Source organism: Drosophila santomea, chromosome 3R (assembly GCF_016746245.2).
Source record: "Drosophila santomea strain STO CAGO 1482 chromosome 3R, Prin_Dsan_1.1, whole genome shotgun sequence".
In the NCBI taxonomy this organism is placed as follows: Eukaryota; Metazoa; Arthropoda; class Insecta; order Diptera; family Drosophilidae; genus Drosophila; species Drosophila santomea.
In genome coordinates this window covers 25,393,802-25,413,487 of record NC_053019.2, presented here as the reverse complement: position 1 = coordinate 25,413,487, position 19,686 = coordinate 25,393,802, and the positions used below count along the sequence as shown (strand labels likewise).

Below are 19,686 nucleotides of genomic sequence, written 5' to 3'. Positions count from 1 at the left end.
AAAACGGTAGATCAATTAATTGACTTTCGCGGCGGAAATGATCAGCGGTTCAAGTTCAAAGCAATCAAAATAGTTACGTTGCATTTCTCATTTGTTTTAATTACAGTTAGCGAAAGTGTATGCCTGAGCAAAGTCTAAAATATTTGCACTTTTGGTTTGCACAGAGCATAAATATCACAGCTTAAATATTTAGTTTTTGATTATTTTGATTATTTGATTGCCTGCGAACGGCCCATCTTATTTGATACAATTGCTATTTATTACTGACCGACTTTGCGGATTTCTAATTCCAATTTAAATTCCCGCTCGGAGAAAACACTTCTGCTGTGTCCGACGATTTCCAACGACAAGCAAATACTGAACTCTCCGTCCGATTCACAAACTTTTATACTAATAGTAACCCCGCAGGCACGTGTACTGGTGTGTGTGTGCATGCGTATCTGTGTTTGGGCCGAACTGATAGCGTAAACGGGTTTTGGTTTAGGCGTACCTATACCCGTACTATCGAGACTACATATGATGCAGAGCAAAGGTTAAGACTAGACCATGTAATGGGTTCCTATATCTCTCACACCATAATTGGCCTGCAAAAACCCATTTTCAATGGTATTGTCAGGTTCCAAATTTCTAAGTTATCTTATCACTACGTATGTAAATTATCGACATTCACCAACGAAATCTATTTTCTCAGAAGTTTTTGACACACATTTATTATCAAACCAATACAACCAAAGTCGTAATTTTTGGCAATGGATTTAGTTCTTACCTACTCACTTCAGAATAAGTTTTCACCACACTGTAATTATTAAATTGTAGGCAAGCAATTAGAGCAAACTATTATAGAAAAAGGAATAAGCAGAATTTATTGCCTGATTTATTGATTTAGATAAGTTTGAGTACTGTAATTGATGAAACAACCCCTGTTTAAGCTTTGTAGATATGTACATCTCTCTGTGGAAGTAATTTTGACATAGAACTTAATTGTTGTCCAACAAATTCATTTAAATTCCACACAAATAGTTCAGTTCATTGTCGCCACTCATCTTTCAATACTTATATAAACACATTGTGGTCTATTAAAAAGTCATCCCGTGTCGAAAAAATGGGGGATTGTCCGAGTTGGGAATGTGTGTCATTGGCTCGTGGTCGTTCGATAAGGAATAATATCAATTTTGATTGAAGCCTAATTAAAGTTAGTTTCTGATTATGTTTTATTAATAGCAAACGCAAGAGCATGCGAAAATGTGTTTAAAAAGCCTTACCAACATGACTGGCAATTAAAATCGAAATCAATCCAAACAAAGTTGATAAGGCGGCTAATCAAGTTTATTGAGCATTGTACCTGAATTAATTGACAGCCTGTGCATACCTCTTTCATTCAATAAATTGTCTCTGCTAATTGAGCAGGGAGCGCTCCTCCATCCAGGGCAGGATATCCTTCATCGCCTGGATGTATTTCCGGCTGGTGAACATGGCGCACTTCATTTTGGAGGCATATCGTTCGTTTACCTCGTCCTCAAACTGATTCATCATCGTTATGGGCAGCGCCCGAGTGACCACCACATAGGCTGAAACCACTTCACTGATTAGATTCAATGTAGTTAATATTTCTTACCCACCAGCCAGTCCGTTTTTGTTGAGGGCATCGCGAATATGCTGCAGCTGCGGCAGACTGCCTTGGAATTTCAGGGCTCTGAGGTTTTCCAGCAAATGGTAAAAGTAGTACTGAACCATATTGTCAAACTGGGCTAGTTTTACGTCCTTTTCAGCCGACGACAGGATGGTGTAGTACAGATCAAGGGCCTGAAAAATGTAATTAAGTAAACGTGGAAATACTAAAAGGCCAAGTGATCAGAAAACCTACAGGAGATCCATATTTGACCAACTGGAAATCGAGCAGGGCGGTGTCCTCCACATGGCCGGTGTCGTCAAACTTGAACATCACGTTGTTCACCCAGCAGTCGCAGTGATTCAGGACATTAAATTCATTGGAGTCGGTGGCATGGAGCTTCAACAGCCCATCGACGAGGTCCTTCTCCTTTTCCACGAACCGTTTGTGGAAATGATCGCCCAAACGCCAGCGACGCAGCTGGGAGAGAAAGGTCTCCGGATCGTTCAGATCCTGCAGGATTGATTGGTTGGCCTTTGTGTAGACTCCGTTGGCAAGTAGTTTGCTGAAAGCACCATGCTTTTCCACACACACGACGGAGGCGGCATGGAACTGGGCCAGTTTCTTGAGCACCTGCTTCAGGCACAATTTGTTGAAGCCATCCTGCCGTTCAACGTTTTTGTAATGTTTGGACTTGAGATCCTCCAGCAGCACGTACTGAACACCGATGTTGTAGTCCAGCTTAAATGCCCTCGGACCAAAGGACACCTCCTTGCCCACCTCCTTGTAGAGTGCCTCGAACTTGGGCAGGACATTGTGGTAAACCTGTTGCTCCCTTTGGAACATCTTCAGCTGGTTCATCACCATGGCCTGCAGGTCGCTGCCATGTTGCGCCTTCAGTAGAAAGAACAAATTCTTTACTGTGGAGTCCTGCAACTGGACCTTCACCCGGATGGGCAGAAGCACAGTGCAGTTGCGGAACTGGATGAGGTGGACACCTGGGATGACGGACATGATCTGGTCCACATCCTCCAGGACGGAATGGACTGCCTGGTTCAAGGAGAGAGCGGAAACCCAGACGGGAATTTTCGGTACTTTCATGGCTATAAGAATACTTTTATAATTTTAATTTCTGAATTTTGTTGGGAAGTGTAACAATTGAGTGAAATTTCTAATGCAAAAAGAACCCGAAAGATGAAAGATAAACTTGCAATTGGGAATAAGCAATTTTTCATGCATGACGTTCAAATTCCATTTCGAAGCAACAGTCAACGTTCATTTAGAATATTATTATCATTTTATTTGACTTTCAACGCAATTTGTAAATGACTCAATTAAATAGTCATTATTAAAGTACAAATCCATCATTACTCCACAGCATTTGAAAGGTAATCACTTCCAGTCGAGCAGACCGCGATTGTCCAACCATGGCAGCACCTCGGTCATCACCTGGACATACTTTGGGTTGGTGAACATGGCGTTCTTCATTTTGGACTCGTCGCTTATGTAGCTTTCCAGATTGGCATCGCTGGTCTTGTCCAGCATGACGACAGGCAGCACCTTGGATACCACCATATAGGCTGTTGATAAATAGTTATAATTGTGCTATCTTAATATCGATATAGGATTACTCACCAGCCAATCCGTTGCGGAAAAGCGAAGCATGCAGGTTCTTCAGCTTGGGCAGTGGTCGGTGGTATTGCAGTAGCTTTAGATTCTCGATAAGATTATCGAAATAGTAGCGCACCAAGTAGTCAAACTTGGCAGTCTTCAGCTCTGGAGCAGCCGACGACAATATCAAGTAGTACAGATCATTGGCCTGCAAATAAAACGTTGGAAATAATTATTAGAATGGTATATCCAAATTTATCCTATTTTTGCGGGACATACCGGACTTCCGTACTTTCCCACTTGAAAGTCCACGAAAAGTGTCTCCTTAATAGTTCCAAATGCATCGTGTTGGAACATCACATTATTGGCCCAGCAATCTCCGTGGTTGAGCACGTTGAATTCTCTGGCATTGTATTGCTGATCCTGCAGCAGACGATCCACCAAGTAATCGTCGCTATCAGCCTAAAAAAGTGAAATAGATTTTTAATCGGATACTACCTCATCTTTCAACTGATTTGTGCCACAGATACCCACCAACTTCTCATAAATTTTCTGCGCATTCTTCCACTTCTTGAGCTGGGCCAAAAATGCGCCGGAGGCATTGAACTCCTGAAGAAGCTGACGATTAGCCTCGCTGAAAACGCCCACGGTGAACTCCTCGCCAAAAAGACCATGGTGCTCCACGTAGCAGGCGGATGCAGCATGGAAGGCGGCCAGTTTCTCGAGAACCTTGTGCATGTGATCGAGATCGAGGCCGGCCAGGCGATTGGCATTCTTGAAGTTCTTGCGATGCAGATCCTCCAGCAGAATGTAGTCCACTCCGAGGTCGCGATCCAACTTGAAGGCTTTGGGGGCGAACTGAATGGGTTTGCCGGCATCCGCGTAGAGCTTCTCGAATTTGGGCAGAATGCTATGGTACATTTGATCCTCTTTTTGGAAGAGCTTCAACCTGGCCAGAATAGCAGCCATCATTTCGTTGTTGTGCTGCGCCTTCAGAACGAAGGAAAGATCCTTTGTGCTGTGGTCTGCGAACAATATTTATGCGCTATTGTAAGTCCCATCCATTAAAAAGTTTTTTATTTTATAGATCTGCACTCACCAAGCAGCTCCACTTCCACCAGCAAACGAAGGAACTGTGTGGAGTAGTTATCGCCATCGCTGCTGCCCTTTTGTGGGCTAATCGAGATGATCTTCTCAAAGTCTCCGATCTGGGCCTGAACCGCCTTCTCCAGAGTGATTTTCGACAGCCAAGGTGGAAGATTACTGGCTGGCACCTCACTGTGTCCATTGGTGGCCTCAGACATTTTGAATCTGCCATTAAATGAATTTAAAATGTTTAGCCAACGCAAACGTTAACTCCACTGTTAGCATGGCTAACAGGTCGTATACGAAATGGTTGTTGAACTATATCAAACATAGGTGGCGCCACTAATCCATTTTCTCCAAAGGCGCGGAATATTTGAATAATAAAATGCGTTCAGCCCAACCCACTGAGCAAAGAACCTCTCAAGATTTGCGTATTTTTAGAGAATTATATCAAATGGGGCCGACGAATTGAGTATCTTGAAATTGGGGCCTAGAGTGTTTGCGAAAAATTATCATAATTGCTGCAGTATAATTAACCATTAAGTGCAATAACTTTTGAATGATTTCCCTTGATGTTATCTCTGCATATTACCTCAATTTGTGGAACTTTTTCTTATTCCACAGTATGAAAAATAAGTAGGGCTATGACTGAAGCTAATACTCAGAGCTGCTTAGGCCACTTTCAAGTGTTTTCCTTAATACTTGAGGAGTATTGCTGCACTACCTGATATTGTATTATTTTTTGAAGTATACAGTTAACGATATTACTAACAATTCCATGGGAAGTGCACCCTTTTTTAGACATATATTTTTTTGTGGAATCGTGATTTGGCGATTTGTGGTCATTCCAATTCGGGTAATTACCGAACCTTTGTGGGGCTTTTATTGATTAGGCAATTATCAGAATTATCGCAAATTAATGAGCAAAAATCGTAAATCAGGTCACATGCCACCAAATGAAACACCTGCTTTGAGTTTTGAGTGCATTACGAAACACGAGTTGGGGCAACCTACCTACTCGAAATAAAATGTTAGTTTAGGATATTTAACAATTTTCCATGCACTTTTTTTGCTTATAAACTAATTTCACTTCTAGTCGCTCATTCCACCACAATAACAGTTTGAATACTAGATGTTAGCCCCATCTGATCCATGTTTTTATAGCACTTTGTTCCCGATAGTTGTTGGTCAAAACTGGCAGATTGGATCCCCCGTTCTGGGAATGGCAGCAAACCTTTTTCCTTAATTGGTAAACGGAGCGGGCTAATAGATCGACTGCAATCCGGCCAACTGTCGAGTGGGAAATACGAGTCGCTGTGCTCGGGAAGCGCGATATTGGCCCGATTTGGGTATGGGCCAAGAAATTCCTTATCGCCTGCATTCGATTGAAGTTTATTTTGTAATTCAGTTCGCCAAAACCGGCAAAAGAGTGGCAATTGCCTTTGGCGCAAGTGGGTGCGAGTGGGTGCGAGTGGGTGCGAGCTAGTGTGCCAGAGCGAGAGAGAGAGGTGAGTGATATATGATATAGAGACGCAAACACCGTCAATTGTTTGATTAATAACGAAAACTGTTTCTTGTTCCCGCTCCCGATTCGACTTCCTTATCGGGATCACGCACCCCAGTTCCTCTTTGCGTTCGCCATTCGCTCTAATTATTTCGTGATTCCTCATTAATTGCTGTTTGCGGGCGTGACATGTGACGGGTAGTTAGACAGTTCACCAGCGACTTCTGCACGAGCACCGCGCACTCAATAAACCATTATTAGAATATTAGTAATCCAACAAAATGCTGGTCTACATGGCCTTTTGAGTACCTTTGATTGGGGTTTAATGGGGCAGTTAAGCCTTTTTTATTTTTAGCCATGGTCAACTAGTAATTAGAATTTGTAAATATTTTTATTTAATCATTACTTTATGAGAATGAATCATTGTATAAGTATTTTATTAAGAACAGTACAATTCATGTGGTATGTTGTTAAAAATCTCAAAATCGGTCTTTAATGTTAGGAATCACTTTAGCAGTAGTATTACAGTATACACATATATCCTTAAATCCAAATGTGATGTGCACTAGCACTGGAAGGCACCCCGATTGTTCATCCAGGTGAGGATGGCGCTAACGTGCTTCTTGTAGCGGGCATTGGAGTACATGGCCATCTTGAGACCATCGCCATTATCCGACTCGGCGATGAAATCGGTCAGATTTGCATCTTCAGTGCGATCGAGCAGCACAGGTGGGCAGAGCATCAGGACAGTGTGATACCCTACGATTGGAAAACAAATCAGAACTTGGTTATCTACAGCTTTGCAGAGCGAGCTTTCCACTTACCAACTCGTCCATATTTTAACAGCTGAGTGTGAAGGAACCTCAGCGTGGGGGTCTTTGCAGCGGGGTAGTTCAGCAATCTCAAGTGCTCGACCAGGTGATCATGGTAGTACTTGATAAAGTAATCGAACTGACTCAACTGGATTTCGAATTTGGTCGAACCCAGGAGGAAATAGATCAGATCGTGGGCCACGCTCGTCACCTTCGGCAGTTGCAGATCCACGAAATAGGTCTCGACTGGTTTGTTGGATTCACCATCGTATCTGAACATGATGTTGTTGGTCCAGCAGTCGCCGTGATTCAGGGCATTGAAGTCCTGCGGATCGGGTGTGTTCATGGCGTACATAAGGTCGACGATATGGGGCTGTATCTTGTGCTGCACAGATAGATTATATAGTGATTACCCATGCAAACAATTGGTGCATATAGCTAAGGAAACTTACAACCGCTTCGCTGTACTCAGCGTGACCATCGTAGAGTGGCAGGCACTTGATGAAATATTTACCCAAGGTTTCGGCCACCTGTTCGATGTTCTCCTTCATGGTATCGGCGTAGGTGGGTTGCAAGTAGTTCTGGGCATACGGACCCTTCAAATGCAACCTGGTGGCCGAGACCGCATGCCACTGGGCCATCTTCCTCAGAACACTCTTGGTGTGTGCCATGTCCAGACCCTCCAGGCGATCGATGTTCCTGAAACCCAAAGGACCAAGATCCTGCAGCAGTACGTACTCATCGGGCGCGTCGATTTCATAGGCCTTGGCCCCAAACGTCACCTCCAAGCCCACGTCCTTGTACATCTGCTCCAGCTCGGGAACCACGTGCAGGAAGACATCGCGCTCCACCGCAAACATGTTGTTCTTCCTCAGAATCTCGCGGTACATTTCGAAATCATGTGGGGTCTTGAGCATATAGCTCACATTTTCGGTGGTATGATCTGGTGATGAAGTTTTCGATTTGAACTTCCATTGTTTGCCGCAACAATGACTCACACTCACCCTTCAGTGCGACTTCAAACTTGAGGCGCAGCATAATTGTGGAGTAGTTTTCTCCCGGCTTGAGACCGGCTTCCGGCTTGAAGCTCTTGATTCCGGCATAATTGTCGCCGTAACGCTTACTCAGCACCTCTTCAAATAGGTTCGCATTCAGCCAGGTGGGCAAGGGCACTGTTCCCGTCTCCTCTGTCATGGTGAGCAAACTAAGTGTTTATATGAAGTCTGGTGCTGCACTAATGTTTTAGCTTTCAACTTTTTCCCTTTGTATCTTTTGTTTGCTACCAAAACAAGTGCCGATCCGAAAGCTCCAAAAGCTCCACAGCTGGTCGAAAAACAAAGAGTGCCGGCTGTAGAGAGTTCTCAAAACAACTTGTTTACAAAGTCTCAAACGATGCATACAAACCAAAACAAATACTTATACCTATATATATATATATATACCTATATAAAGGCTGTCATATAGGGATTTAAAGATAACTAAAATGATTGTATGTCAAAAAACAATAAATTAATAACTATAGTTATAATTATATTCACATATGAAAACTTTGTGTTAAAGTTCCTTTATTATGGTCAACAATATTTGCTAAGCACTAGTTAGTTCTACTCCTCTAATGAATAGCAAAATTTCTAAACAAAAATTTCACAGTTGGGTTTCTATATTTTATATAATAACAGGTATTTATACGATTTAATATTTTATTCTACTCCATAGCTCCTCGTTGCTGAAGCCAAGGTAATAGAACCTCCATATGCTTGCGAAATCTGGGATTTGTGTAGAGCGATTTCTTAAAGGTGCCGTCCTCATCACCAAGGACCTTATCGAAATCAGCTCCGTCTGTGGGATCCAGAAGGACAAATGCCATTATAGTCGCGGCACAGATGAACGCTGAAAATTTGATCTTTTATAAGATCTGAACTAATGAATGGGTAACGATTGTAAACTCACCCCATCCACTGTATTTGCTGAGAGCGTCGTAAATACTTCTTAAAGAGGGAAGAGTTTTCGAGTAACGAAGCAGTTTCAGGTGCTTCACCAGTTCGGAGTGGTAAAACCAAATGAAGTAATCAAACTTTGATGTTTTGATGTCTAAGCTTGTAGAAGACATAAGGAAGTAGTACAGATCCTGAGCCACAGATCCCCACTTGGGAACTTGCAGATCGACAAAATAGGTATCCTGTATCTCGCCTTTTGTATTGTACTGGAACATAATGTTATTGGCCCAACCATCGCCATGGTTCAACGCAATGAATTCATCAGGACTCGGATTGTTCAGTTGGTCAACAATGTCGAAGGTCTTGCCGGAGGCAATACGCTGCAATAGATGATAAGATACTCGTATAAGATTTGAAGATAGGGATATCACACGACAAGTACCCACCAAATCATTTAGATAAGACTCCACATCTTTGCACAGATGGACGTTATCCAGAAAAACTTTTATACTCCGATTGCAAAATGCATCTACGATTTCCTCGTTCTTTAGGAAACCCTTCGTGTACTTCTCCTGATAAGGACCCTTTGTCTCAAATCGTACCGCAGATGCCGCATGCCACTGGGCGAATTTCTTGAGCACACATTCGGTGTGAGCCTGGTCCATGCCTTTGAGGCGATCTATGTTCCTGAAACCGCGTGGCCGGAGGTCCTCCAGCAGGACATAGTAATCGCTGGCCTCTATCTCGTAGAGCTCTGCTCCAAACTTGACCTCCAAGCCCACATCGCGATACATTTGCTCCAGTTCGGGCACTACTTCCAGATACATTCCACGCTCCACATCGAAGATATCTGTCTTCTCGATTATTTTGCGATACTGCTCTGACTGGTGGGGGGTTTTAAGCATGAAGGCCTCGGTTGTTTGAGTGTTATCTGGAGAGTTTACAATACTTTAAAATAGATGTACAATATTTCTATAAAGTACGAACCTTCTTTTTCTACGTCCAGTTCAATTCTTAGCATTATGGTGGCATAGTTCTCGCCAGCAGCGACTCCTGCCTTAGCCCTCAAGGACTTCGTTTTCCTGTAGTCCTTGACCTTCCTCTTAAGCAGATCCTCAAATACCTTTGGCACAACCCAATCCGGAATGGCGACCTGCCTTTCGCTAACATCTTCATCTTTCGTCTGGGGAGGCATTTTGTAATAATCTGTTCGACTTGGGCGCACTAACTGGAAGCTGGGAGCACTCGGCGAATCCCTTAAATACTCTCGGGAGGAATTAGCCTTCATGTCAGCGATAAACCTTATCTCTTACCTAACAATCAGTCAACTTTTTTATATTAATTTGTGAGAAGTGACTGTGCTAGAGGGGTGCGTCCGGAATCATTTAAACAATCCCCCATCCCGCGGATTAGATTCTCATGGTGAGTTCGCAGTTTCCGCGATATTGGTTGGCGCTATATAATATATCTAAGTCCAAAGTAAGATCAAAATGTTTATACCTATATGTTGTTACTGGGATTTTGTTGGGATTAAATCACGTAACAACCTTCTAAACTTATTTCGTCATTTTGAAAAATGATTTAAAAATAATTTCGAATTTCTAGCAATAAATCATCTGTTATTCGAGGTCTATCTTATGCAAAACAAAGTTTGAGCTTACGTAACCCATGTACAGATAGGAAAAACCTTTCGTGTCAAAATATTGAGTTAGAAAAACTGGCATGCAAGAGTCATATAATTTATTTTCAATTAAAAATTAGAGCACAGATTGTTTTAGATACTTTACTCCATGGCCCCTCGGTGCTGCAGCCAAGGCAATACAACTTCCGCATGTCTGCGGTATCTGGGATTGGTGTAGATGGAATTCATAAAGCTGGGATGCTCACTGGAAAGGATTTTATCAAAATCAGAATTATCTGTAGGGTCCAGCAGCACAACTCCCATCACGGAAACAGAGCATATGAAGGCTACAATAAAAATGAATTCATAGGAAGATTATCCAATAGTTAAATACCCCAACTTACCCCATCCACTGTACTTGTTAAGCTCATTGCGAAGGCTCCTTAAAGTTGGCAGTTTCTTGGAGTAATTCAAAAGTTTCAGGTGCTTTACCAACTCTGAGTGGTAGAACCAGATGAAATAGTCGAATTTCGCCGTTTTAATGTCCAGCTTAGTTGAGGAGAGCAAGAAATAATACAGGTCCTGTGCAACTGATCCCCATTTTGGCAATTGAAGATCGACAAAATAGGTATTTGTTATCTCGTTTTTGTCGTTGTACTGGAACATAATGTTGTTGGACCAACCATCGCCGTGGTTGAGGGCATTGAAGTCGTCGGATTTGGCTTCTTTTAAGTCATTATATACATCAAATAACTTCTTCGAAACGCATTGCTGTATTCGGAGATCCGAGGATTAGCAACGCATTTGTTGATATTTAAATAGCGATTTACTTACCAAATCCTCTACGTAATTTGCATGTCCCTCATACTGATCAATATGTTTCAGCAAAACGTTAGCGCTGCGATCACAGAAGAAATTCCTGATTTGTTCCGAGTCAAAGAAACCAGGAGTATACTTGACGTCGTAAGGTCCTTTGAGATCCACGCGAACTGCGGAGGCCGCATGCCATTGGGCGAACTTCTTCAGGACACTTTCAGTGTGGACCTGATCTAAGCCCTGCCGGCGATCTACATTTCTGAATCCACGTGGCCTCAGGTCCTCCAACAGAACATAGTTCTCGCTAACCTTGATTTCGTAGGCCACAGCCCCAAACTTGACCTCCAAGCCCACATCTCGGTACATCTGCTCCAGCTCGGGCACCACTTCCACATACATGCCGCGCTCCACATCGAAGATGTTGTTTTCCTCAAGAAGCTTGCGATATGCCTCAGTGTCGTGGGGAGTTTTCAGCATAAATACTTTGGTCACTTGCGATTTATCTAAAATGATGGTTTCCTTAGCTTGATTTTTAGAACATTTACAGCAAATTGAATTTACCCTTCGTTTCCACATCCAGTTCCAGTCTCAGCATTATGGTGGCATAGTTTTCGCCAGCAGCAACTCCCGCCTTGGCCCTCAGAGCCGTCGTCTTCTTATAATCCTTGACATTATCCTTGAGCAGGTCCTCGAAGGCCTCTGGTTTCACCCAGGCCGGAATTGGAACCTCCGTCTCCACAGCATTCTCATCCTTTCTTTGGGGTGGCATTTTTGAAATATCTCTACTACACTTGATCGCGCGTACTGAGATGTGCCTATGCAAGTCTCTCCATTTAAATAGGGTTGGTTTTAATCAAAGCTGGGTGAGATTATCATTATCTCGATCCCCACAGACAGCTGTAATTGAAACATGACATTGCAAATTGAATTAAGAAAAAAAGATGGCGCAGACCATCCCATAAGCTCTTATTGGGCGTGACATTGCAATTTAGAATATATAAAATAAAAAAAAAAATTTAAGATTTTATTTAAAATACAATACACTCTGTTTGTTCCCCAAAGTCTATAATATGTATTATGACAAGCCAAGACAAACACTATAAATTACGTGCCTCCAAGCAAACTAATCATAGTGAATTGGCAATAAAAACGACCACCTGCAAACAAATTTCTCTGTGTATGTGAGCCATATAATCAAGGTAGATAAGCAGCTAGAACATTTTAATACGCCTAATGGCATTTATTTCAGTTTTGTTTTGCTACCCTGTTCACATGCCTTATATGGGAAATGGGATTTGCTTCCGCAGTTTGCTCTTTCGCAGATTGCTTTTCTGATATCAGAGGAGAGTTGTCTTCATTCGTTTTGTTTTGATACGTTTATTTGTTGATGCCCAAAAAGGTGTTTCCCAAACATAAAAATCGAATGACTACGACTTGAAAGCTTATAAAGACTGTTTTTGAAGATTTCTGTTGAGACCATGACCATATATGGGGCTTTTACTCTACTATTCTACTCTACTCTTTATATACCTTACCAACTGAATGTCTATGAACTTCTTGATAATCTTTTTAGTAATATGTACCTGTTACCCTGTTGAACAACTTTGATACTATCGATTTGAATTAGCATGAGGAGTTAGTGATTCAGGCATTTTTAGTAATCGGTTATCATTATCGTACCCACATTCCCTCCAAAAATGACCGATTCATAGTGAACTTAGTAAAGTCCTTTATCTTTGAAAGTTCCACATTTATTTATGCACGTTGCCATTATCACACACAGATACTGATAGCTTGTCATACTGCCCCACATGGTTCTGACTCAATATCGATTGTTTATTGTGAAAATTGGAAGACAATTTGTTGGTGGTTTTAGAGCTCCAAGGCGCCACGATTCAGCAGCCAGGGCAGGACGACTTGGATGTGTTTGCGGTACCGGGGACTATTGTAGAGCTGCATCTGGAAGTCCACTCCCGCTTTATTGTCCCCAAGGAAGTTCTCGAAACTGGCAGTGTCCGTGGGGTCCAGAAGCACGGCAGACATTACACCAGTAGCAACCGTATACCCTAAGGAAATAAACATTAGTATCCTTTAATTCTTGAAAAGCACCCATTCAAATGCTTACCAAAATGACCGAATTTGAAAAGGGCCAAATGAATGTCCCGAAGGCTGGGAATGGGCTTGGAGTATTTCAGAATCTTCAGGTGTTCCACCAGATTATCGTGATAGAACTTGATATAATAATCGAATTTAGCCAGCTTATCCTCCAGCTTTGTGGAGGAGAGCAAGAAGTAGAGCAGATCCTGTGCCACGGTTCCGTATTTGGGTAGCTGATAGTCGACCAGATACACCTCCTTGATCTTTCCGAAGGCATCGTACTGGAACATAACGTTGTTCGACCAGAAATCGCCGTGGTTCAGAACATTAAATTCCGTTGGATCGACCTTGGCCAACTCAAAAATCTTATCGACAGCAACAGGCTGCAACGCTTTCTGATAGAAGAGGGTACCATAACATGTTTAACGCGACTAATTGAGCGATTGAAGTATTTACTACTTACGATTTTGTCCAAATAGAGCTCGTGACCCTCATAGGTGACACAGCTCTTGATGAAATTTGCGGCCTTTCCCTTAATCATTTTAGTCATCATGGGCTTGCCTTCCTCCTTGAAGAAACCATGCAGCAGAATTTCGGAATATGGTCCTTTGGTGGCCACACGCACAGCAGATGCCGCATGCCATTGGGATAGTTTTCGAAGGACTCTCTCCGTGTGCGTTTGGTCCAGTCCTTCGAGGCGGTTGGCATTCTTGAAGCCTTTCAGTCCCAAGTCCTCCAGGGCCACGTAGTCGGTTTTGGCATTTTTGAGATCGTAGCTTTTGGCGCCGAAAGTGATGTCGACTCCCACGGCTTTGTAAATGGCCTCCAGTTCCGGCACTACCTCGTTGTACATGGTACGCTCGGTGTCGAAGATGTTGTTTCGTTTCATCATCTCCTGGAAAATTTCCAGTTGGTGGGGCAACTTCACCATGTAGGATAACGATTTCGATTTGCCATCTACAATTGGCAAATGAGACAGTGTTCTTGCACTTGGATTGCCCCCAGTTACTTACCTTGCAACTCAACTTCGATTTTGACTCGCAGCATGACGGTGGCATAATTTTCACCTGCTGCTGATCCAGTGTCCGCCTTAAAGCTCTTGACTTTTGAGTATCCGTTCACAGTTGCCTTGAGCACATCTTCAAATATCTCTGCAGTTACCCAATCGGGGATTTTGCTGGCCGCCATTGTAGATAATAGTTGCTTTGTACTCAGTAGCGGAAAACAAGTATACGCCCCGTTGCTCTGCAGTTACTGCACTGAGAACCGGCAGGGAGGATCAATAGTTTTATATCGTTGGGGGGGAGCTTTCCTAACTCAGTTCGTAGAACAAATGGGCTTTTCACCGTCTGCCGTACGAGCTTTTCTGAGTAAACTTGAATTAATTATCTATCGGACAAGTTTTTTTTTGTCTATTTTACTTTAGATTGTTATGGGTACACAAACATATTACATACTTGTAAATGGCTTAAGCTATATATCACTAATTTAACAATGGTTCTGGGAGATGACCAGATGAATTGGTCATATTTAGAGTTGGAGCTGAAATCACATGGGACGCAACCTGCGATAACTCAGGTTATAAGAACCTTAGTTCAATGGTTTACCAAATTTGGGACAGTCATTCCGCTCGGTAGTAAAAGATCTTATCGCAGAAATATGTATAGCAGTAATCGTGTTTGCCGCCGTAGTACGAGGGTCGTTTGATAAGTCCGTGACTTTTTGAATAAAATATATTTTTTTCGTCAAAGAAGCGTTTTATTTCTCAACATAATCTCCTTTTAGCTCTATACATTTAGTCCAGCGTTTTTCCAATTTTTTTATTCCTTCCAAATAATAGGTTTTCTCAAGGCCCTCAAAATAGTCGTTTGTTTCTGTGATGACCTCTTCATTTGACCCGAATCTCTTACCGCCGAGCCATTTCTTCATGTTTGGAAACAAAAAATAGTCACAGGGGGCTAAATCTGGAGAATATGCTGGATGGGGTAGCAGTTCGTAGCCCAATTTATGAAATTTTGCCATGCTGACTACACACGTGTGCACCCGTGCATTGTCCTGATGGAACAGCACTTTTTTTTTCGCCAAATGCGGTCGTTTCTGCTTCAAATCAATATCGAATCTGTCCAAAAGCTCTGAATAATATTCGCCGGTGATCGTTTTACCCTTTTCAAGGTAATCGATGTGAATGATACCTTGTGCATCCCAAAAAACTGTGGCCATGACCTTGTTGGCCGACAGACCCACCTTGGCCTTCTTTGGTGCACGTTCACCCGGAGAAACCCACTGTCTTGATTGTTCTTTGGTCTCTGGTGTGGTGTGGTGGATCCATGTTTCGTCTACGGTAACGAAACGGCGCAAAAATTCGTTTGGATTGCGGTTGAACATCGCCAAACACTCCTTTGAAATGGTCACACGGTTGCGCTTATGGTCGTGTGTGAGCAATCGCGGCACCCATCGCGCGGAAAGCTTTTTCATGTCCAAATATTCATGTAAAATGTGATGTACCCGTTCAGTTGAGATGCCTACAGCCTCAGCTACCTCACGCACTTTCATTCTCCGATCATCCAATATCATTCCATGGATTTTGTCGACGATTTCTGGCATGACGACCTCTTTTGGGCGACCTGAACGTTCGGCATCACTTGTACTGGTACGACCACAACGGAACTCAGTAAACCATTTCTTAACCATTGAAATTGATGGTGCAGAGTCCCCATAATATTTATCAAGTCTTTCCTTGGTTTCGGTGATGGATTTTTTACGCAAAAAATAATGCTTAATTAGCACACGAAATTCACTTTTTTCCATTTTCGTTAAAATTCACGAGATCGTCTGCTTTCAATGCCTATAAAACGCAAACCAAAAAACGCAGCTTTCTCAAAATTTTACAGTCAGCTGTTAATCGATAACTGCTGACAGGAGCAGTGTTGTATTTAGAGCAGGTGCGCGGCAAATACAAAAAGTCACGGACTTATCAAACGACCCTCGTAATTTTAATACCAATTTTAAAAGCACTTTAATAATTTTACAAATTATGTATATTCTTTTTTTATTTTAATACATATACAATACTTTAAGCGTATGCTGCACCAAGTTAAGCTAGCGGAATAGAGTTGTTTTATCGAACTCAGCAATGGAAAATAGAATCATTGTATTCCTAATTGACATCTAGAGCACCTCGATTGAGCAGCCAGGGCAGGATGACCTGCATGTGCTTCCGGTAGCGGGGATTATTGTACATTTTCGTCTGGAAGTCCACTCCCTCGGCGGAATCGCCAACAAAGTTCTCCAAACTGGCGTTTTCAGTTGGATCTAAGAGAACGGCTGCCATTACACCTGTGGCCACGGAGTATGCTGAAAAATTATGAATACATGGTGTAAATATATTCTACAATTCTTCTGAGTTATGCATACCAAAAGCGCCGTACTTGAGCAGAGACTTATGGATATCTCGCAGGCTTGGCAATGGTTTGGAGTAATTGAGGATTTTCAGGTGCTCCACTAGGTTATCATGGTACACCTTAATGTAGTAATCGAATTTGCTCAGCTTGTCCTCCAGCTTTGTGGAAGAGATCAGGAAGTAAAACAGATCCTGCGCAACAGTGCCGTACTTGGAGACCTGGAAGTCGACCATATACACCTCCTTGATTTTGCCAGACTCATCGTACTGGAACATAATGTTATTCGACCACGAATCGCCGTGGTTCAGGGCATTGAACTCTGTGTGATCGATAACGCACATCTTGAACAACTCGTCTATTATCGCGGGCTTAAGAGCTTTCTAGTGGGATTCGATAAAAGAAAGATCGTAAACTTTATTTTTATAGCGCAGTATGGGATAAAACTTACGATTTTTTCTATGTAGGCCTCGTTGCCTTCGTAGGTGGCACAGCATTTGAGAAACACCTGTCCCATGCCGTCAATCATGTCGTTCATCATCGCCCTGTTTTCCTCCTTGAAGAATCCCCTCAGCACGATTTCCGGATACTGCCCCTTGGTGGCCACCCTTACGGCCGTTGCAGCATGCCACTGGGCCAACTTCCGGAGAACCCGCTCCGTGTGCGCCTGGTCGAGGCCCTCGAGGCGATTGGCGTTCTTGAATCCTTTGATGCACAGATCCTCCAGAGCTATGTAATCGGTCTGGGCATTCTTCAGCTCGTAGCTCTTGGCTCCAAACGTGACCTCCACACCAGCCGCCTTATAAAGGGCCTCCATCTCCGGAACGACCAGGTTGTACATGGTGCGTTCGATTTCGAAGATGTCGGTGTGCTTCATCATTTCTTTGTAGATCTCCTGCTGATGTGGCAACTTGACCATGTAGGACACCTCTTTGGTGGTGCCATCTGGAAGGCAGAAATCCGTGGTCAACAGTGCTCCACCCATGCCAGTTCATCCAACCAACCAACTCACCCTGAAGCTCCACTTCGATTTTAACTCGCAACATAACAGTGGCGTAGTTGTCACCTGCCGCGGATCCAATTTCCGGTTTGAAATTCCTCACATTCGAGTAACCATCCACACTCGATTTGAGAACATCTTCAAACAGTTCAGCGGTGACCCAATCGGGTATTTTGCCAGCTGTCATTGTAGATAATCGGGATTACTATTTGTAAAGCGAAGAAAAAACACGTATACGTCCAGTTTGACGGTCTTGCGTAGACTGATGAAAACTGAGCATTAGATTCTAAATATCAGTGGAGCTTTCTAATTTCGTGGCTTCGTAGTGCACGGCCGTTTTCTCTCGATCTTCTCTGAAAAGCTCTGCGAATAGCATTTAAAATATTTCGGCAGCAGAAAGAGCGTTTTGCCTTTGTCTATTTCACAATGTAATTCTTTTGATTGAGCCTGCATATAAATGCATATAAATTATTCGTAAAACTATAAAAAGTTATTAATAAAAAGCTCTTTTATTTACTAACACCCTAAGGTATGTAGCACTTTGAGCTATTTTGTGCACAAGTTCTTTGTCTTAATTGAATAGAATATTTTTATTGCACTATGCGTTCTCTTGAAACCTGTTTATCCATTGCACGCCGTCTATCTTATGTAACCCCGGTTAATGAGCCATGGCAAAATGACCTTTATCTGATCCACGTAAGCCGGCAGGAGGAACATCTTGCGCTTGAACGCGATCGCCTCCTCCGTGTTTCCCATTATATTGCCTATATGCGAACCAGCATCGGGCGGGAGAAGAACTATGGGCAGCATTCGCTGGGCGCAAATAAAAGCTGCAAGTGGATGAGGTTTCAACTTGTAAGTATAGGTTCTATAGAACGCCTCTGAAAGCAGCTTCGGATAGCGACGTTACCCCAGAGACTATATCGGTGTAAATGGGCGTGGAACTGAGCCAGTGTCGGTGCATTCCGATTGTAATCGAGCATGGCGAGGTGTTCAACCAGCTGCTGGTGATAATACTCTATGAAATAGTCAAACTTTTCCAGCTTGATCGAAAACTTCGGGGAGGTCATCAGCATGCACAGAAGATCTTGGGCGGGTGTACCTGAAAGGGAGTATTATAATAATAGCATCTTCTGGAGCTATTCTTTTGATTACCATATTTCGGTAGCTGAAAGTCCACAAAGCAAACGTCCTCCACCTCTGAGGCGTTCTTGTATTTGAACATAAAGTTGTTGCACCAAAAATCTCCGTGGTTTAACACACTCAACTCCAGAGGATCGTTCTTGCCAAACTCGATATTCAGATCCGTCAATTGGGAAGTGTAGTCGCTCTGAATAGAAAGCATTACAATGTATATAAACTGATGTAAAACAAACTCACTATGAGGACGAGCTGTCCTGGCTCCAGATTATATTGCTGCATACACTCCAGGAAGGGCATACAGAAATTGATGTTGAATTCATCCAGCAATTTCTGGTGCTCAGTGGTAAAGTAACTATCGCGGATTTCCTTCTCGTATTCCCCCAGCTCGACAACTCTTTTTGCAGAGGCTGCATGCCACTGGGCCAACTTCTTGAGGACCGCCTCCACTTCAAACTGCTCCAATCCCTGTGTCCGGTCGGCATTCCTATAGCCCTTCTGTCGCAGATCCTCCAGCAGAATGTAGTCGCTCTTTATCGGCTCACCCGGAAACCTCAAATGCACTGGCTTGAACTTCGGTGAGATGGAAGTATTCTTGGCATAAAGGTCCTCCAATTCAGGTATCAGATGATCGTACATTTCCTGTTCGGCATCGAACATGTCGTGGAAGTCGTTTTCCTGATCTTCCGGTACCAAGGGAATCTTCAGTATGTAGCTGATATCTTCTAAGCTATCATCTGAATATTGTGTCGTGCATTATAGGAAGAGATATTTTTGAGGTTTCCGCTCACCTTTTAGCTGCATTTCAATTTGTATTCGCAGCACGATTGTCAAATAATTTTCGCCCTTGCTAATCGCCGATGTTGAAACAAATTGAACTATCGCCTTGAAGTCTTGATTACTATGTTCCAGCAGGCTGCTGAAACGCTCCTTGGTCACCCACTTTGGAGTTGGTTGGTCAGTCATTTTAAATTTGCTTAGATGCGCTAGCGTCTGATATTAATGCCTTCCAAGTAGTTACTGCACCACAAAATGATTCGCTGAATAAAAGCTTG

General features: G+C 42.9%; 8 protein-coding genes across 8 annotated transcripts; all 8 read right to left on the bottom strand.

The window, feature by feature from the left end:
• Window positions 1–1,395: 1,395 nt before the first annotated feature.
• Window positions 1,396–2,810, bottom strand: LOC120452828. Its single transcript, XM_039637234.2, has 3 exons — window positions 1,865–2,810; window positions 1,620–1,803; window positions 1,396–1,568 (listed from the first exon to the last, which is right to left on the bottom strand). Exons 1-3 carry the CDS (start codon window positions 2,708–2,710, stop codon window positions 1,396–1,398), a joined length of 1,203 nt encoding a protein of 400 aa, XP_039493168.1. The 5' UTR covers window positions 2,711–2,810.
• Window positions 2,811–2,883: 73 nt separating this feature from the next.
• LOC120452826 lies at window positions 2,884–5,644 on the bottom strand. The gene is made up of 6 exons (XM_039637231.1): window positions 5,541–5,644; window positions 4,320–4,531; window positions 3,755–4,245; window positions 3,500–3,682; window positions 3,245–3,428; window positions 2,884–3,189 (listed from the first exon to the last, which is right to left on the bottom strand). The coding sequence occupies exons 2-6, from the start codon at window positions 4,522–4,524 to the stop codon at window positions 3,002–3,004; spliced, it is 1,251 nt and encodes a 416-aa protein (XP_039493165.1). The 5' UTR covers window positions 4,525–4,531; window positions 5,541–5,644; the 3' UTR covers window positions 2,884–3,001.
• A 604-nt stretch (window positions 5,645–6,248) lies between these two features.
• On the bottom strand, window positions 6,249–7,823 carry LOC120451723. Its single transcript, XM_039635625.2, has 4 exons — window positions 7,627–7,823; window positions 7,075–7,565; window positions 6,635–7,007; window positions 6,249–6,569 (listed from the first exon to the last, which is right to left on the bottom strand). Exons 1-4 carry the CDS (start codon window positions 7,814–7,816, stop codon window positions 6,376–6,378), a joined length of 1,248 nt encoding a protein of 415 aa, XP_039491559.1. The 5' UTR covers window positions 7,817–7,823; the 3' UTR covers window positions 6,249–6,375.
• Window positions 7,824–8,174: 351 nt separating this feature from the next.
• LOC120453780 lies at window positions 8,175–9,795 on the bottom strand. Its single transcript, XM_039638627.1, has 4 exons — window positions 9,547–9,795; window positions 9,006–9,490; window positions 8,573–8,939; window positions 8,175–8,512 (listed from the first exon to the last, which is right to left on the bottom strand). Exons 1-4 carry the CDS (start codon window positions 9,752–9,754, stop codon window positions 8,328–8,330), a joined length of 1,245 nt encoding a protein of 414 aa, XP_039494561.1. The 5' UTR covers window positions 9,755–9,795; the 3' UTR covers window positions 8,175–8,327.
• Window positions 9,796–10,284: 489 nt separating this feature from the next.
• On the bottom strand, window positions 10,285–11,806 carry LOC120453660. Its single transcript, XM_039638454.2, has 4 exons — window positions 11,558–11,806; window positions 11,015–11,499; window positions 10,585–10,951; window positions 10,285–10,527 (listed from the first exon to the last, which is right to left on the bottom strand). The coding sequence occupies exons 1-4, from the start codon at window positions 11,763–11,765 to the stop codon at window positions 10,343–10,345; spliced, it is 1,245 nt and encodes a 414-aa protein (XP_039494388.1). The 5' UTR covers window positions 11,766–11,806; the 3' UTR covers window positions 10,285–10,342.
• A 907-nt stretch (window positions 11,807–12,713) lies between these two features.
• Window positions 12,714–14,365, bottom strand: LOC120453510. Its single transcript, XM_039638255.2, has 4 exons — window positions 14,107–14,365; window positions 13,557–14,050; window positions 13,122–13,488; window positions 12,714–13,062 (listed from the first exon to the last, which is right to left on the bottom strand). Exons 1-4 carry the CDS (start codon window positions 14,279–14,281, stop codon window positions 12,869–12,871), a joined length of 1,230 nt encoding a protein of 409 aa, XP_039494189.1. The 5' UTR covers window positions 14,282–14,365; the 3' UTR covers window positions 12,714–12,868.
• A 1,760-nt stretch (window positions 14,366–16,125) lies between these two features.
• Window positions 16,126–17,761, bottom strand: LOC120450906. The gene is made up of 4 exons (XM_039634156.2): window positions 17,504–17,761; window positions 16,943–17,436; window positions 16,508–16,874; window positions 16,126–16,447 (listed from the first exon to the last, which is right to left on the bottom strand). The coding sequence occupies exons 1-4, from the start codon at window positions 17,676–17,678 to the stop codon at window positions 16,251–16,253; spliced, it is 1,233 nt and encodes a 410-aa protein (XP_039490090.1). The 5' UTR covers window positions 17,679–17,761; the 3' UTR covers window positions 16,126–16,250.
• Window positions 17,762–17,981: 220 nt separating this feature from the next.
• On the bottom strand, window positions 17,982–19,653 carry LOC120450907. Its single transcript, XM_039634157.1, has 5 exons — window positions 19,423–19,653; window positions 18,872–19,368; window positions 18,647–18,821; window positions 18,402–18,593; window positions 17,982–18,321 (listed from the first exon to the last, which is right to left on the bottom strand). Exons 1-5 carry the CDS (start codon window positions 19,595–19,597, stop codon window positions 18,131–18,133), a joined length of 1,230 nt encoding a protein of 409 aa, XP_039490091.1. The 5' UTR covers window positions 19,598–19,653; the 3' UTR covers window positions 17,982–18,130.
• Window positions 19,654–19,686: the final 33 nt, after the last annotated feature.